Source organism: Salvelinus fontinalis, chromosome 22 (genome assembly GCF_029448725.1).
Source record: "Salvelinus fontinalis isolate EN_2023a chromosome 22, ASM2944872v1, whole genome shotgun sequence".
Lineage (NCBI taxonomy): Eukaryota > Metazoa > Chordata > Actinopteri > Salmoniformes > Salmonidae > Salvelinus > Salvelinus fontinalis.
In genome coordinates this window covers 34,001,700-34,021,081 of record NC_074686.1, presented here as the reverse complement: position 1 = coordinate 34,021,081, position 19,382 = coordinate 34,001,700, and the positions used below count along the sequence as shown (strand labels likewise).

At 44.3% G+C, this 19,382-nt stretch overlaps 1 protein-coding gene across 5 annotated transcripts in view; it reads left to right on the top strand.

Annotated features, from left to right (window-relative positions):
* The window catches only part of LOC129820230 (CUB and sushi domain-containing protein 3-like), an 805,004-nt gene that overhangs the window by 351,123 nt on the left and 434,499 nt on the right, over positions 1 to 19,382 (top strand). For all 5 annotated transcript variants that reach the window (XM_055877256.1, XM_055877257.1, XM_055877255.1 and 2 more), the window contains exon 6: positions 13,056 to 13,168. In XM_055877256.1, the coding sequence (XP_055733231.1) occupies positions 13,056 to 13,168 (113 nt within the window). The remainder of the gene's footprint in view (positions 1 to 13,055; positions 13,169 to 19,382) is intronic.

Sequence of the window (19,382 nt, the reverse complement as noted above, 5' to 3'; positions counted from 1 at the left end):
AACCCCCGAAATGATGGTTTTTCAACTAGAAATTTGATGACTTTTCCTAGAGCTGGGATCTTTTAATGTAGACTGTACTTACTGACTCTGTTTTACAAATCTTTCATTGTGAGTATTTTAACTTGTTGTATTGTTTGTTGGTTTAGCAATGCCACTGTCAGCTAGAGAAATATGCTAAAGATTATCCCCACAGCAAGCTTGGAGTCTTGGAGACTTGGAGTCAAACAAACAGGCTTGGATAAGATCTTTATGGTCAGGGCCCTCCGTAAGGCTCACAAAATCATTTTAAACTTAAGCCACCCCCTGTACCCGGACTTTGAACTACTCCCCTCTGGGCGCAGGTATAGGGCCCCCCTCAGCAGGAAAAACACAACTAGACAATAACTTGTGCCAGGTGTGATATCCATTCTAAATAGCTCGGGCTAATGTTCCTATCCACTCAGTAAGACCAGCAGGCTAATGTTCCTATCCACTCAGTAAGACCAGCAGGCTAATGTTCCTATCCACTCAGTAAGGCCAGCAGGCTAATGTTCCTATCCACCCAGTAAGACCAGCAGGCTAATGTTCCTATCCACTCAGTAAGACCAGCAGGCTAATGTTCCTATCCACTCAGTAAGGCCAGCAGGCTAATGTTCCTATCCACCCAGTAAGACCAGCAGGCTAATGTTCCTATCCACTCAGTAAGACCAGCAGGCTAATGTTCCTATCCACTCAGTAAGGCCAGCAGGCTAATGTTCCTATCTACCCAGTAAGGCCAGCAGGCTAATGTTCCTATCCACCCAGTAAGTCCAGCAGGCTAATGTTCCTATCCACCCAGTAAGACCAGCAGGCTAATGTTCCTATCCACCCAGTAAGGCCAGCAGGCTAATGTTCCTATCCACTCAGTAAGACCAGCAGGCTAATGTTCCTATCCACCCAGTAAGGCCAGCAGGCTAATGTTCCTATCCACCCAGTAAGGCCAGCAGGCTAATGTTCCTATAGACTCAGTAAGGACAGCAGGCTAATGTTCCTATAGACCCAGTAAGACCAGCAGGCTAATGTTCCTCTCCACTCAGTAAGACCAGCAGGCTAATGTTCCTATCCACTCAGTATGGCCAGCAGGCTAATGTTCCTATAGACCCAGTAAGGCCAGCAGGCTAATGTTCCTATAGACCCAGTAAGACCAGCAGGCTAATGTTCCTATAGACCCAGTAAGACCAGCAGGCTAATGTTCCTATAGACTCAGTAAGACCAGCAGGCTAATGTTCCTCTCCACTCAGTAAGACCAGCAGGCTAATGTTCCTATCCACCCAGTAAGGCCAGCAGGCTAATGTTCCTATCCACCCAGTAAGGCCAGCAGGCTAATGTTCCTATCCACCCAGTAAGGCCAGCAGGCTAATGTTCCTATAGACTCAGTAAGACCAGCAGGCTAATGTTCCTCTCCACTCAGTAAGACCAGCAGGCTAATGTTCCTATAGACCCAGTAAGACCAGCAGGCTAATGTTCCTCTCCACTCAGTAAGACCAGCAGGCTAATGTTCCTATAGACTCAGTAAGGCCACCAGGCTAATGTTCCTATAGACTCAGTAAGACCAGCAGGCTAATGTTCCTATCCACCCAGTAAGGCCAGCAGGCTAATGTTCCTATCCACCCAGTAAGGCCAGCAGGCTAATGTTCCTATCCACCCAGTAAGGTCAGCAGGCTAATGTTCCTATCCACCCAGTAAGACCAGCAGGCTAATGTTCCTATCCACTCAGTAAGGCCAGCAGGCTAATGTTCCTATCCACTCAGTAAGGTCAGCAGGCTAATGTTCCTATCCACCCAGTAAGACCAGCAGGCTAATGTTCCTATCCACTCAGTAAGGCCAGCAGGCTAATGTTCCTATCCACTCAGTAAGACCAGCAGGCTAATGTTCCTATAGACTCAGTAAGGACAGCAGGCTAATGTTCCTATCCACCCAGTAAGGCCAGCAGGCTAATGTTCCTATAGACTCAGTAAGGCCAGCAGGCTAATGTTCCTATCCACTCAGTAAGACCAGCAGGCTAATGTTCCTATAGACTCAGTAAGGACAGCAGGCTAATGTTCCTATCCACCCAGTAAGGCCAGCAGGCTAATGTTCCTATCCACCCAGTAAGGACAGCAGGCTAATGTTCCTATAGACCCAGTAAGACCAGCAGGCTAATGTTCCTATCGACCCAGTAAGACCAGCAGGCTAATGTTCCTATAGACTCAGTAAGGCCAGCAGGCTAATGTTCCTATAGACTCAGTAAGACCAGCAGGCTAATGTTCCTATAGACTCAGTAAGGCCAGCAGGCTAATGTTCCTATAGACTCAGTAAGACCAGCAGGCTAATGTTCCTATCCACCCAGTAAGACCAGCAGGCTAATGTTCCTATCCACCCAGTAAGGCCAGCAGGCTAATGTTCCTATCCACCCAGTAAGGCCAGCAGGCTAATGTTCCTATAGACTCAGCGAGGACAGCAGGCTAATGTTCCCATCCACCCAGTAAGACCAGCAGGCTAATGTTCCTATCCACTCAGTAAGACTAGCAGGCTAATGTTCCTATCCACCCAGTAAGACCAGCAGGCTAATGTTCCTATAGACCCAGTAAGGTCAGCAGGCTAATGTTCCTATCCACTCAGTAAGACCAGCAGGCTAATGTTCCTATAGACTCAGTAAGGCCAGCAGTCTAGTCTTTTTTTTAAATGTTATTTGTATGTAATTGTTATGAAAGTTGTATTGTCAATTTTGTTTTGTATTTAAACGCCACTTTAAACGTGTACATGACACTGCAACAACATTTCCCCATGGGGACAATAAAGTCACTAAGTAAGTAGAGTAACCCCAACATTATAAAAAGTGAAACATTGCCTTTGCTCATATTTCTATGAAAGCTGTACTCCACCAGGGTACAAAGATTGACAAAGGGTCATTTTTGACCAGGCAGTTATAAGATAATTTACACACCGCAAAAACCACAAAGACACACACAATGAGAAATTGAGATTGTGTGCTACTGATTGAACTCAGACAAAACTAAAACGTTCTTGTGCATGTGCCACATCTCCCCTCCACGACCCCTCCACGACCCCACACATGACAGTTCACCGACAAAATAAAAAACTATTTCAGACAAAAGAAACAACATTTAAGACAAAATAAAAATGTATTGAAAGCATTGTTTACTAATGGGGGATGTAGTTAGAGGTTATAAATAATGACAGTCCCTCCAGTTCTCTCTTTGCTGAAGCCATGAGTGCACGTTTCAGTGCCCAACAGGTCGTAGATCTGATTCTTTCAGATGTCCAGGAGGAACAAGATTATTTAGAAGAGGAGGAGGTATCTGAAGAAGAAGATGGGGAAGAATTACAACCCAGAGCATGATGCATCATCTTCAGATGAAGAAGAAATCCCCTAAGCTGAAAAAGAGACATTTTTGTCAAACAACAGCAACATAGCACGGTCCTTGACGCCATATGACAACCAGGGCAGGATGGCAGCACAAAAACACAAAGGATGACCCCAGGGCCCACAAGACATGCAGTTGCCCAGGACATCACCTCAACATTCTACATGTTCATCACACCAGACATCGAAAATATAATCTTGGAGGTGACAAATTTGGAGGGTTTCCATAAATATGGAGAGAACTGGAAAAGGATGGATGAGATTGACCTGCGTGCCTACATAGGGCTGCTAATCTTAGCAGGTGTGTATAGTTCCCGAGGTGAGGCTACATCTAGTCTCTGGCGATGCAGAGAGTAGAAGGGTGATTTTCCGTGCCACGATGTAGCTTTCTCAAGAATGCTACGATTTGATAACCGTGAGTCAAGACCTGCAAGACGTGTGAGAGACAAACTGGTGGCCATAAGAGAGGTCTGGGAGAAGTGGGTGGAGCGTCTGCCGTACCTCTACAACCCTGGGCCTGAAGTAACAGTGGATGAGCAGCTGGTTCCATTCAGAGTTACATTTTTATTATCATATCTGTAATGTAAGTGATTTTCACTGTTAATTGTATTATGTATTGCTGTAATATCATTGATTTATGTGATTGTTTTCTGTGACACTGATACTAATTACTGATAGGAATCGCTTTTGTCAAAAGGTTGCTCTCCTTTCCGGCAGTATATGCCCAGCAAGCCAGCAAAGTATGGCATCAAGATATGGGTGGCCTGTGACGCACAATCCAGATACGCTTGGAAGATGCAAGTCTACACAGGGAAGCCGACCAGTGGAGGCCCGGAGAAGAACCATGGGATGCGGGTCGTGTTTGATGTGACAGATGGACTGAGGGGCCACCATGTCACGTGTGAAAGCTGTTCAGGGTTCTGAATCTTGTCCTGATCCACCTGAGGCTGCTGCTTGGAAAGGCAAGAGGAGATTCCGCTCCCCCAAAGAAGGACTGTAAAACAAGTACTATGTGCTGCACATGTGAGAAATACATCTGCAAAGTCCATGCACACACACTTGCATACTGTCCTACATGTGCTAATTGGAGTTGATTGATTTATGTTCTGCACGTTTTTGTTTTGTATCTATTATCTTATTCTTGTTTATTGTTGTTGTTTATACACCTTGTGGGTGGGGGCAATGGTTCAAAAAATGGGAGAAGACTAGTATTTTGTAGTTGAATTTCTCATTGTTGTCACGCCCTGACCATAGAGAGCCTTTTTATTCTCTATTTTGGTTAGGTCAGGGTGTGACTAGGGGGGGTGTTCCTATCTAGGTGTTTTGTTTCTATGTTGGCCTGGTATGGTTCCCAATCAGAGGCAGCTGTTTATCGTTGTCTCTAATTGGGGATCTATGTTCCCTTCAATAAAGTGCATTCAAAACTACTTTCTGCACATTTCTGCTACTTTCTTAAGATATACAAGTGCTATCTCTTGCTAAAAAATATATGTTTACACCTATGCAGTACCTTTATCAATAATAATAATAATAATACACCTCTACTTTAGTAAAGAAAACAATTATGACAGGTGTGTTGTAATGAAAACAAGTGGTGTCCACTGATTAAATGCAGCCTTTCTGCATTGTGAAGAGGTAAATCCCAGATATTCACAAAGTTTGTGATGAATGACAGGTTGTTTAAAATTCATTTAAGATGCTTTATTTTAGGGGTTTAGTGAAGGCGGGTAATTTTTGACCCTTAGGACAAGGGGAATATACAGCATGTTAATACTGCACAGGGGTTAAGAGGGAGTGTCTGGGTAGAGTGAAGAGCGAACCCAATATCTATTAACATTGCAGGGAATAGGCTTCTCACTGGGTATCATTTACTGTATGCAGGGCTGTCCTGTTTGTAAGGATGTCATATGGTAATATAAGAAATTCCTCAATTATAAATGATAAATCATCTATTTCAATATGTCACTACAGCATCATACACTTTGCTGCAGGTTCCCGAAAAAGCCCGACCTCACAGGCTAGTTCCAATCAGGTGACGTAATGTAGGGATTTAAATTAAACTCTTTTCTAATTTACACCTGTTGGATTTTCTATTGTTGCTGAATGGATTAGCTATGTATTGGAAACCCTGAAATGGAAAGTCTTATTTCAGTCTATTTGTGAAGATAAGCTAGGCCCTGGCTAAGTACTGTTTTTCCCTCTTTCTCTTAGATGCATACATTTTCTTCTGAGACTGGAAGGATTGAATTATGCTTTGCGAATGAGGCCCCTGGCAGCCATTTACTGCAACAAAGAATATAATTTGGATAAATATCATCTCAGCCTTAGAAAAATACACACTCTATTCTCCCATTCTGTTTGTTTTTGACCACAGCATTTTGGATTAGAGAGGAGCATTACAGCTAATTACTGATTTTACTGTGCTTGTGTTTTGGTGCGGGTCTTGGGTGAACGGTCTGACCCCTATACACACGGAGCCCAGACTGCAGTTTGGATAGCTTCACGTCGACCCTGCATGCTGCAATGAAACGGATGAAATATAGTTTCCGGTATCCAATGGGGTGGAGAGGCCTTGACTCACTGTATCAAAGTGAGGAGGCTGTCAGTGAATCAGCAGAGAAGAGGGACTAGAGCGAGGAGGGGAATAAGGGAGGAGGGGAACGAGGGAGGAGAGAAGGGGTACGGAGTAGGAAGGTGGAGGGCTCTGCCACAGAAGGTATGCCCGTGGAGAACACTGATTACTTACTTTTAAAACATCAGTTTGATGGAGAGATGCGCCCCGCTTCCCAGCGGCCTCCCATCCATCTCTGACGCTGGGGTGGTGATTGATGAGGCGTCCGCCAACGGTGTACACTGCCGCCCAGAGCTGATGCAGAGGCCAGCCCTGCTTCTCTGGTTCTCCCCTCCATGGGTGTGTCTGTGTGTGTGTGTGTGTGTGTGTGTGTCTGTGTGTGTGTGTGTGCATGCGTGTGTGAGTCTGTGTGTGTGTGTTCCACGTATTTGTGCGCAATCACCTGCCACCAGTTTTAATTAAAGGGCCGGCAATTAAGACAGATTCACTGATTAAGGAACACTAAACCTGTTATCATTTGTTAATAATGAATCTCTCTCCTTATTTCACACGGAGCTTCCTAGAGCATATTGATCCCAGCTAGATGGGACTTGGAACACAGATGTTCGAGAATTCTGTGGTGTGTGTGTGTGTGTGTGTGTGTGTGTGTGTGTGTGTGTGTGTGTGTGTGTGTGTGTGTGTGTGTGTGTGTGTGTGTGTGTGTGTGTGTGTGTGTGTGTGTGTGTGTGTGTGTGTGTGTGTGTGTGTGTGTGTGTGTGTGTGTGTGTGTAAAGGGTCACTTTAGGTCTATTGATCTGTTGTGGGGGGAGGGTCTGACCTTCTGTCAGACCTCTACTAATAGATTTAGGTTAATGTAGTCTGACATTGGATGTGTGTGATTTAGGTTTAATGTAGTCTGACATTGGATGTGTGTGATTTAGGTTTAATGTAGTCTGACATTGGATGTGTGTGATTTAGGTTCATGTAGTCTGACATTGGATGTGTGTGATTTAGGTTTAATGTAGTCTGACATTGGATGTGTGTGATTTAGGTTCATGTAGTCTGACATTGGATGTGTGTGATTTAGGTTTAATGTAGTCTGCCATTGGATGTGTGTGATTTAGGTTCATGTAGTCTGACATTGGATGTGTGTGATTTAGGTTCATGTAGTCTGACATTGGATGTGTGTGATTTAGGTTAATTTAGTCTGACATTGGATGTGTGTGATTTAGGTTCATGTAGTCTGACATTGGATGTGTGTGATTTAGGATTTAGGTTAATGTAGTTTGACATTGGATGTGTGTGACTTAGGTTCATGTAGTCTGACATTGGATGTGTGTGATTTAGGTTTTAGGTTAATGTAGTTTGACATTGGATGTGTGTGACTTAGGTTCACTCACATCCACTGTTCTGCAGACTGACAGTTGGAATAGGTACTAGGCTACTTCACAGTTTCTTTTCTGCATTTTAAAAGTGAGAATTTAGAAAAGTATATTCTTTCCTTCCTGTCGGATATTGAACTCCTGTCTGACTACAGGCCCATTCAGCCAGCACCGCAGGGATTTAAAGTTAATATTAGAATTGCATTGAGAATGCTTGAGTACTTTGATGACACATCGGCGACACTGTTGCTATGTAGCCCCCAAGTCTCGCCAATGTTGCCTCTTCTTGTCACTATCAATTCCCACCAAGTTATTTCTGAGACTTTGAACGGTTCTCAGAATCCAGAAAGACAGGACATTCAGTGTAAATGCCTGAGTGAATAACCCCTTACTGTTGCTGTGGCGTTGGCCCCCCTCTCTCTCTCTCTCTCTCTCTCTCTCTCTCTCTCTCTCTCTCTCTCTCTCTCTCTCTCTCTCTCTCTCTCTCTCTCTCTCTCTCTCTCTCTCTCTCTCTCTCTCTCTCTCTCCCTGCGCTCTACCCCTCCCTCCCTTCATCACTCTCTAGCTCTATCTTGTCTCATGCAGCCAATGTTTGTGTCATTTATATTTTGTCAAATGGAGGGGAGATAGAGAAAAGGCTAAAGCTTTGAGACCGGGATGTGTGGGATGACTAATCAATTACCTCCGAGTCCAGTTGGGGATGTCACGGTCTCCGCACCGTGGGCCCCGGCCCGCTTTACACTACAGTACAATCAACGCACTACATTTTGAACACATACAGTGAAAGAGAAGAGACTGACTGACGGGGTGGTTGGTTGGTGGTAGAGAGGCATTAAGCCTCAGACTTGGTGTCATCTGCTCACTGTAGAGGGACAGTGATTGCCAGGCTAAGCTGGATAAATACAGTGACGTCTCCTCAGCTCCATTCTACTCTGTAGGCTATGTATAATCATGAAACTATTCTGACAATGACATGTATGGAAAGGCCTCTGAAAGCCACAGAGTGGACTAGTCTACCGGAGCCACTAGTACTGTAGTTTTGCTTTCACAGATTTTTTATTTTATTTCACCTTTATTTTACCCTTATTTAACTAGGCAAATCAGTTAAGAACAAATTCTTATTTACAATAATAGTGTAGCAGTCAACTGTATAACATGGGAGGGATGGTGACAACCCTCTCCATCTGTTGGAATTATGTCCAGCGCAGAATAGTATAACTCATGTAATTAACATGTATATTATTGTATGAGACACACGACACCACTGATACCTTAACTCGCTGTGTGGCCAATGATGCTCTCCCACATGAACAAAATACCCCTGCAGAGTTGCCTCCTGCACTGGTAATGAAGGTGCTAGTTCAAGTAGAGGACATTTCCTCCACAAATACGTGTACATTTAAAATGGATTCCATCCATAACATTTATACTAGGGTTATTCAAGTATGTGAAATTGTTTAACTCAGGCAGAGTGCCAAGCCTACTGTTATTGTTTTGAGACTTCTGTGTGGTTCTTTACATCGGTTCTACACATTCCTCACATTTTCCCAGCGGTACACGTGTTCTGTTATCACCCAAAGTGAGGATCTGTGCTAAGCACATCTTGTGGAAATGTTCCTAATCACTCTTTCCACAAACCTAATGCTAAGAGCAACAGATACATGTAAAGTAATTACAGTCACTTTATTCAAATACTATATTTCCCAAGCAGTTAAGGGCGGAGTGAGTGTCACGCCCTGGCCTTTGTTATCTTTGTTTTCTGTAATAGTTTGGTTAGGTCAGGGTGTGACAGGGGGGAAGTTTGTGTGTTTTTGTCTCGTCTTGGGTGGTTGTATGGTATAGGGGGTTTAGGTAGATTAGATGGGTTTGTGTTTGAGTGTAGGTGTCTAGGTATGTCTATGGTTGACTGAATGGTTCTCAATCAGAGACAGCTGTCATTCATTGTCTCTGATTGGGAGCCATATTTAAGGCAGCCATAGGCAGTAGGCTTTTGTGGGTAGTTGTCTATGTCTATGTTGCATGTTAGCACTTAGTCTTTTATAGCTTCATGTTCGTCTGTTTGTTTTTTTGTTTTGTCTTCCAAATAAAAGAAGATGTATTTTTCACACGCTGCGCCTTGGTCCACTCATTGTCCTCAAGACGTTCGTGACAGAATTACCCACCACCATCGGACCAAGCAGCGTGTAAAGCAGCAACGGGAGCAGCGCATAAAGGATTCATGGACATGGGAGGAGATATTGGATGGTAAGGGACCTTGGGCTCAACCTGGAGAATATCGCCGCCCTCGTGAAGAGCTGGAGGCAGCTAAAGACGAGAGGCGGTGGTATGAGGAGGCAGCACGGAGGCGAGGCTGGAAGCCTGTTAATCAAGCCCAAAAATGTCTTGGGGGGGGGGACTACAACGGAGTGTGGCGAAGTCAGGTAGGAGACCTGAGCCAACTCCCTGTACTTACCGTGGAGAGCGAGAGTACGGGCAGACACCGTGTTATGCGGTAGAGCGCACGGTGTCTCCTGTACGTGTGCATATCCCGGTGCGGGTTATTCCACCTCCCCGCACTGGCAGGGCTAGATTGAGTATTGAGCCAGGTGCCATGAAGCCGACTCAACGCGTCTGGTCTCCAGTGCGTCTCCTCGGGCCGGCATACATGGCACCAGCCTTACGCATGGTGTCCCCGGTTCGCCTACACAGCCCAGTGCGGGTTATTCCACCTCCCCACACTGGTCGGGCTACGGGGAGCATACAACCAGGTAAGGTTGGGCAGGCTCAGTGCTCAAGGGAGCCAGTACGCCTGCTCGATCCGGTATTTCCGGCGCCACCTCCCCGCCCCAGCCCAGTACCACCAGTGCCTACACCACGCACCAGGCTTCCTGTGCGTCTCCAGAGCCCTGTTCCTCCTCCACGCACTAGCCCTGTGGTGCGTGTCTCCAGCCCATTACCACCAGTGCCTACACCACGCACTAAGCTTCCTGTGCGTCTCCAGAGTCCTGTGCGTCCTGTTGCTGCTCCCCGCACTTGCCTGAAGGTGCGTGTCCTTAGCCCGGTACCTCCAGTTCCGGTACCACGCACCAGGCCTACAGTGCGACTCAGCCGGCCAGAGTCTGCCGTTTGCCCAGCGGCGCCTGAACTGCCCGTCTGCCCAGCGGCGCCTGAACTGCCCGTCTACCAAGCGCCGCCTGCGCTGCCCATCTGTACTGAGCCTTCAAAGCCGCCCGTCTGTCCTGAGCCTTCAAAGCCGCCCGTCTGTCCTGAGCCTTCAAAGCCGCCCGTCTGTCCTGAGCCTTCAAAGCCGCCCGTCTGTCCTGAGCCTTCAGAGCCGCCCGTCTTTCCTGAGCCTTCAGAGCCGCCCGCCAGTCAGGAGCCGCTAGAGCCTTCCGCCAGACAGGAGCCGCCAGAGCCTTCCGCGAGACAGGAGCCGCCATAGCCTTCCGCCAGACAGGAGCCGCCAGAGCCTTCCGCCAGACAGGAGCCGCCAGAGCCTTCCGCCAGCCATGACCAGCCAGAGCCGTCCGCCAGCCATGACCAGCCAGAGCCGTCCGCCAGCCATGACCAGCCAGAGCCGTCAGCCAGCCATGACCAGCCAGAGCCGTCAGCCAGCCATGACCTGCCAGAGCCGCAGCCAGCCATGACCTGCCAGAGCCGCCAGCCAGCCAGGATCTACCAGAGCCGCCAGTCAGCCAGGATCTACCAGAGCCGCCAGTCAGCCAGGATCTACCAGAGCCGCCAGTCAGCCAGGATCTACCAGAGCCGCCAGTCAGCCAGGATCTACCAGAGCCACCAAAGCGGGTATTGACAATGGTGGAGTGGGGGCCACGTCCCGCACCCGAGCCGCCGCCATAATAAGGCCCACCCCGGACCCTCCCCTTCTGTGTCAGGTTTTGCGGCCGGAGTCCGCACCTTTGGGGGGGGGTACTGTTACGCCCTGGCCTTTTATCTTTGTTTTCTGTAATAGTTTGGTTAGGTCAGGGTGTGACAGGGGGAGGTTTGCGTGTTTTTGTCTCGTCTTGGGTGGTTGTATGGTATAGGGGGTTTAGGTAGAGTACATGGGATTGTGTTTGAGTGTAGGTGTCTAGGTATGTCTATGGTTGCCTGAATGGTTCTCAATCAGAGACAGCTGTCATTCATTGTCTCTGATTGGGAGCCATATTTAAGGCAGCCATAGGCAGTAGGCTTTTGTGGGTAGTTGTCTATGTCTATGTTGCATGTTAGCACTTAGTCTTTTATAGCTTCACGTTCGTCTGTTTGTTGTTTTGTTTTCGTTCGTTTTTCGTCTTCCAAATAAAAGAAGATGTATTTTTCACACGCTGCGCCTTGGTCCACTCATTGTCCTAAAGACGTCCGTGACAGTGAGTGAGGTTAAACCAGACAGTGTTCTGTTCTGCTGTCTCTGCCTCTGTCCCAGTGTGTGACCCAAATGGCACCCTATTCCCTACATAGTGCACTACTTTTGACCAGGACACATGGGGCTCTGGTCAAAAGTAGTGCACTATACAGGGAATAGGTGACCATTTGGGACGCTACCACAGTGTGGGTAATGGAAGAGACTTTTTGCGTGATAACATGAATGATATGGCACAGCTCCAGCTTGGAGAAGCCACTAAGCTGTGATCCATGTGACCGTGTCCTTTTAATGACATATCCCACCAGTCATCAATAAAGGTTGGTGTGAGGCAGAGGGGAAAGAGGGGGGGGAGGAAGAGGAGGAAGGGAGAGGAAGAGGGAAGAGAGCCCAGTCCCTTCGGAGGCAGGCTTCTCCTCTCATAGACGTTTCCTCTGGCCAGCTCCTTTGTGTGTTGTGGTGGCATGCGCCAAGCCGTGCGAGGACGAGGGCCAAGCCGTCTACTCTGTAAGCATATTAAGCCTATACCGGTGTGACGTTCTGAACAGGTGCATATACTGTAGCTAATCCTCTGTGACTAATACTTAAGCTCCTTATGTGCTTTGTTTATGACCTGCACGCGGTAGCCTTCACTTTGTGACTAACATATACGGGTCTTCATACACCGTGTTTATGCTTTGTATACACTCCGTATGTCTACACACCAGAGTGTAATGCTTCCAATACACCGACAACGTCATTGGGCAAAATAGTACGCAGCATCATCTGGATATATATGCAACAAAAGTTCAACATTCACCTTCTGCTACCATTTCTGTCAAGACGTCTACCCATATAGTTAGACGCATACGTTTGATGAATCCTAAGTATGCACCACACAGAACGCACTGCAACTGCCTCTGCAACGCAATGCTGCAAGGTAATCACAGGGTTTCATTGGAAATGAATGTCATTCTGGTGTACCAAAAATGCAATGACGCTGTCGGTGTGATCGAAGCGTTAGGCTCTGACCAAGGGGGTGTGGCTAAAACAGTTAAGGATCCTCCTCTTTTGTAGTGTTCTGACCAGAGGAATGGACATCCTGTTCTACTATCAGAATTTCTCCATTCAACATTAGCCTATAAATATGTACACTTGTATGTCCTATTGTCATTGATGTATAATAAGCAACCTGACTTTGAAATTCTACCATTTTTATTTAGGTCTACAAGATGCCATTTTTTAAAAATCATTTTATTTTTATTAACTATGTACTGTGTCCCAACCTTGTTTCAAAAACAACAACAAAAAGGGTTATCTTTTTTGATTGGCTGAGACACTAAAAGACACCGGTGTTGTAGCATGCTGACTTTGAGTGTGGATGTAAAAAACCTAATGATTTTGTCCTCTTGTTTCACTCAGGTTATCTGGGATGAATGTCCCGTCTCCTATTGTCAGCAACAAGAACTGGCTGAGGCTACACTTTGTAACTGACAGTAACCATCGATACCGGGGCTTTAGCGCCCATTATCAAGGTAAGTCTCTGTTTCAATCAATGCAAAGACGCTTAGGAAGGAGTTTCATGACCACCTGAAAAAATAAAAAGTTAAATAAGAGTGTAATCCTTTTAAAGCCCTGAGAGAATCAACACATACTGCCCTGGAAGGGGGATGAATCCTACATCTCTTCACTCTGTCCTCCTCCTTAATTACTTTTTCTACTTATTGTCATGATAGGGCTGTCTTAGATTCGCTGTTTTCTCTTCATGTCATTTTCTTTGTTTCAGACTGACGTAGTCGTTCTATCATTCTGCCTTTCAACTGTCATGATTACAACTACAAGATACCTATTTATTTTCTCATGGAAACCGTAAATCCCGAGGACCTGATTTGGGTGGGCAATTAGAGCTTTCGGTTTTTACTTTTAATTAGAACCCTCTCTCTGTAGCAGTGCCAACTACTGTAGGCACAGTACAGCATTCAATTGAACAAGTGTTTTTTTGCCTCTACCAAACTAACCAATAGATTAACAACAAATCACCTTTTCTCCTCTTTTTGAAATAGCCGTCTCTTTTTTCCCAATCTTATTCCAAAGCTGCTCATTAAATGAAACGAAGCTACTGTATAACAGATCATTCAGAATCATATACTCACATGTGCATTGCTCTGTGTTGTGTTTGTGGCGTTATTCTGACACAAATTTACCATAAACCAAATCTTAAAAAATGTCCCCCACACTCAATAAATGTTATCCTATTGAAGGACCTGGATAACATATAACATATGAAATATGTTTGCCTACTATTACATCTTGGTAAATTAGTTTGGATTAAAAATAGCTCCCGGAACCACTTTATAAGCTACGACGAGGTGCTAAGTTTGCTTATTAGCTTATCAGATGCTTAAAAGCTAGATTCTGTGATTTAATAAACAAATAAAAACGTACATGTTTGTTTTATGACTCTTAACTCATGAGACATTTATTTAAGTTATATTCTTCAAGGATCTGCTGGAATTTGACTTTTTCACTCGATGCACCTGTTAACACATACGGTGTGAGTGTTTACATAATATTCTTCAAGGATCTCAGACCACAGACTGTAGCTTTAATAGAATGTGAAGAAGCAGGGGTTAAACCTTCAAACCACCTGGTGAGCCACAAGCAGCCCAGCTTTAAACCACCTGGTGAGCAACAAGCAGCCCAGCTTTAAACCACCTGGTGAGCCACAAGCAGCCCAGCTTTAAACCACCTGGTGAGCAACAAGCAGCCCAGCTTTAAACCACCTGGTGAGCACAAGCAGCCCAGCTTCACACCACCTGGTGAGCAACAAGCAGCCCAGCTTCAAACCACATGGTGAGCAACAAGCAGCCCAGCTTCACACCACCTGGTGAGCAACAAGCAGCCCAGCTTTAAACCACCTGGTGAGCAACAAGCAGCCCAGCTTTAAACCACCTGGTGAGCAACAAGCAGCCCAGCTTTAAACCACCTGGTGAGCACAAGCAGCCCAGCTTCAATCCCCCTGGTGAGCAACAAGCAGCCCAGCTTCACACCACCTGGTGAGCAACAAGCAGCCCAGCTTCAAACCACCTGGTGAGCAACAAGCAGCCCAGCTTCACACCACCTGGTGAGCAACAAGCAGCCCAGCTTTAAACCACCTGGTGAGCAACAAGCAGCCCAGCTTTAAACCACCTGGTGAGCCACAAGCAGCCCAGCTTTAAAGCAGCAGCTGCAAAGCACCTCAGGACACCAAAACCACCCCAAAATCCAATTTACCCAACGGATCTGTCTGAAAGAAATCCCATCAGAAAAAGCACGTTCTCATCTCTGATTGAACCAGTTATTGACATTAGCCAGCTGTTGCGCTCCCTCTCAATGCAGCTCATCTCTCATAGGAAGTCGGTGGCGGTCGAATTGAAGCTGTTATTGGCAATGCTGCTGGGCCTCTTTTCAAGGCCTCCTCTGATAAGCAATGGAATGGAAGAGACCACGTCTCACCTTAATCAAAGTTTCAGGTGGAATTTGAACCCAGACAATATTTGTATTTGTATGTGTGCCGCCTTGCTGCTGTTCAGCACTATTAGAAAGAAATTCACGTATAGCATTACAGTGCCTTCAGAAAGTTGTCACACCCCTTCACTTTTTCCACATGTTGTCGTGTTACAGCCTGAATTTAGAAAGTTTAACATTGACATTTTTGTCACTTGCCTACATACAATACCCAATAATGTCAAAGTGGAATTATGCTTTTCAATTTCAAGTTAATTTAGTCAACAAGTATTCAACCCCTTTGTTATGGCAAGCCTTAACAAGTTCAGGAGCAAAAATGTGCTTAACAACTCACATAATAAATTGCATGGCCTCACTTTGTGTGCAATAATAGTGTTTAACATGATTTTTGAATAACTACCTCATCTTTGTACCCCACACATACAATTATCTGTATGTCCCTCGGTCGAGCAGTGAATTTCAAACACAGATTCAACCACAAAGACCAGGGAGATTTTCCAATGCCTCGCAAAGAATGGTAGCTATTATTTTTTTAAAGCAGACATAGAATATTCCTTTGAGCAAGGTGAAGTTGTTAATTACACTTTGGATGGTGTATCAAAACACCCAGTCACTACAAAGATACAGCTGACCTTCCTAACTCAGTTGCCGGAGAGGAAGGAAACTGCTTAGGGAGGCCAATGGTGACTTAAAACAGTTGAATGGCTGTGATAGGAAAAAACTGTGGATGGATCAACAGCATTGTAGTTACTCCACAATACTAACTTAAATTACAGAGTGAAAACAAAGAAGCCTGTACGTAATAATAAATATTCAAAGCATGCATACTGTTTGCAACAAGGAAACAAGGCACTAAAGTAAAACTGAAAATGTGGCAAATAAATTAACTTAATGTCCTGAATGCGAAGCATTATGTTTGGGGCAAATTCAACACAACACATCACTGAGTACCATTCTTCATATTTTCAAGCATGGTGGTGGCTGCATCATGTTATGGGTTATGCTTGTCATCAGCAAGGGTAAAAAGCATACAAATAAATGCATTAGAGCAAAGCACAGGCAAAATCTAAGAGGAAAACCTGGTTCAGTCTGCTTTCCAACAGACACTAGGAGACAAATGTACCTTTCAACAGGACAATAACCTAAAACACAAGGCCAAATATACACTGGAGTTGCTTACCAAGATGGCATTGAATGTTCCTGAGTGGCATAGTTACAGTTTTGAAATCGGTTTGAACATCTTTGGCAAGACTTGAAAATGTATAGCAATGATCAACAACCAACTTGAATAATTTTTTAAAGAATAATGTGTAAATATTGTACAATCCAGAAATGCAAAGCTCTAAGAGACTTACGTAGACAGACTCACATCTGTAATCGCTACCAAAGGTGATTCTGACATGTATTGACTCAGGCGAATGAGATATTTCTGTATTTAATTTTCATTTGCAAACATTTCTAAAAAATATTTGTTCACTTTGTCATTATAGGGTATTGTGTGTAGATGGGTGAGATTAAAAACAAACAATTTAATCAATTTGAATTCAGGCTGTAACACAACAAAATGTGGAATAAGTCAAGGGGTGTGAATACTTTCCGAAGGTGCTGTAACTACCAGATAGAGTAAATGTAGATGAGTTTAGCTGTGGATATCTACAGTATGTAGTATGCAGCCCATATATACACAGGAACTGTATACAGGACCCGATATAATTCAATTTGACCAAATAATCTGCACATCTGAGTTGGAAACCAAATGGTCCTTTTCAAGCAACTTCAGGATTTTTATAAATTAACCGTCAACAATTAATCCAATCAATGATCCCGCAGGGTTCTTTCTCTCCTGTGTTCCCTAGAATTAAAATGTTCCAAATGCCCCTCTTATAGCATACTGAATCACAGCGCACTCTGCCACTGGTCAGACCATTTCCCCACTCCTCTAAGCAGTGTAGTCAGAAATAGGACTTCATGTTAATTCATGACCAGAAGACTGGTGTCACAGACAATCTCTTCCCCTGGAGCTAATGCCATCTTTGATAAGGCAACCTCTGTTCCTCTATCAGTAGACTACAGGCCAGTGCAGAGTAATGTAAATTTGAATTTACCATTGGCCTCAGGGGAGTAATTAATTTGGCAAGTCTTCACTATGTTTCTGTCAGATTGGATCCTTCAACCGTTCGCCTATATCATAATGCCATTACTATTAGCGTGTTTGCTTCTACAGCATCAGGCCACTTAATAGGTCCCCAGTATTCCAGGCGTCCATTTTGGGTTTTTTGAACCTGGTCCAGTGTCTCAATTTAGACAGCCAGAGGCTTGGAGATCATTGCCTTTTTCATCATTGATTGATTTAATGCTGCCAATTTAGGTTTGAAATCATCTTCTCTTAACAATCAGAGCTGCATTCAATCTCAAAGTCATCAAATAATCAAATCAATAATAAAGTTGTTTCCAAACAAATTGTGTGAGAGTTATATCCAGGGAACACAGTACATAGGCTACCATTAAAGGCAAAATTCATGCTAAACTGCTCTGCCACAAAGCAGCTAAAACAAATCTATCAACATCCCTCAACCTCTATCATGTGCTTTTTTCAGTGATTTGGAGTGGCAGGCCATTTCCATGAATATATGGAAGTGTATGTTATGCATAAGCTGTTCAGGACAGACATGTTTATGTTACTCTAAGAGCTAGCTATAGTATTCATGGTAGTTATTTGTCCTGTCTGTGGTGACCGAGCACTGAGTAAGACCAGCGGGCTAGTTGCCACGATTTAATTATAAAAACGAATTATACCATAAAATCTGTCATTTAGTATGCAATCACTTTTGCACCGCATCTGGTACGGTTCCAAATCAAGGAGCCAAAGGCATGCTAATTGGTATTGAAATGCTCTCTTAACAGGGTGACTCAGGAGAATTCCCACAAGTGCACAGATGTACAGTACCAAATAAAAGTTTGGACACACCTACTCATTCCAGGGTTTTTATTTTCTTACTTTTTACTATATACATTGTAGAATAATAGTGAAGACATCAGAATTATGAAATAACACAAATAGAATCATGTAGTAAACAAAAAAGTTAAACAAATTAAAATGTATTTTAAATTTGAGATTCATCAAAGTAGCCACCCTTTGGCTTGATGACAGCTTTGCACTCTCTTGGCATTCTCTCAACCAGCTTCCTGAGGTAGTCACCTGGAATGCATTTAAATTAACATGTGTCCCTTGTTAAAAGTACATTTGTGGAATTGGTTTCCACCATAATTTGCAAATAAATTCATTAAAAATCCTACAATGTGATTTTCTGGATTTTTCTTCCTCATTTTGTCTGTCATAGTTGAAGTGTACCTATGATGAAAATTACAGGCCTCTCTCATCTTTTTAAGTGGGAGAACTTGCACAATTGGTGGCTGACTAAATACTTTTTTGCCACACTGTATATATATTTACAATTATTCCAATTACTTCAAAAACATAGCAAACATCAAATGTTTTAGAAATGAGAGCCTAGATGAGCATTGATATATTTTCCTAGCAGTTGACTCCGTGCTATAGAATCCCAGCAGTTGGCAGCACCTCTTTCTAAATTGTCATTCTTTTGCATGGCTCTCTTCATCTGAACTCATTACACTCATAAAATGTGTCTTTGAGGAACAAGGTCACCCTCAGGTGTGCCCTGGAATGGACATTGGCTGATGGAAGGGGAACTGACAGCATTTTACCAACACGAAATCTTATTAAAATCTGTTCGTATACACCCCCAGGAAAAATCTAACACTTTTAAAAACATTTTCTGTCAAGCGAGCATTTAGATATGGTCATTGTCACGTTTTCATAAATTCATAGAATGTTTGAGAATGACGTAATACTAAGGCATTTGTGAAAGCTCTATAGCAATATAGAGTGGGAAAGCGGCCGAGCTTCTGGACAATTAATAGACAATGCAGTACATAAAATTGAATAAAAACATCTGTCTCGTACAAGACCAAGGTCTACACAGACTGGTGCGCTATAGCCAATCAGAGCTATAGAAGGCCTTTATACAAACAAGCCATTTGCCAGACAGGCCTTCCGTCATTCACTTTGAACTGGACTGTGTGTTTACAGGCAGTAGCAACAGCACGACATTAGATCATTAGAACGCGTTTGCCAAAAGCCACAAAGTACACCTGAATGGATTTCTGCAGATATGTCAACACCACAGGAGTCCTCTTACATTTACGAACTTTACAGTCCTA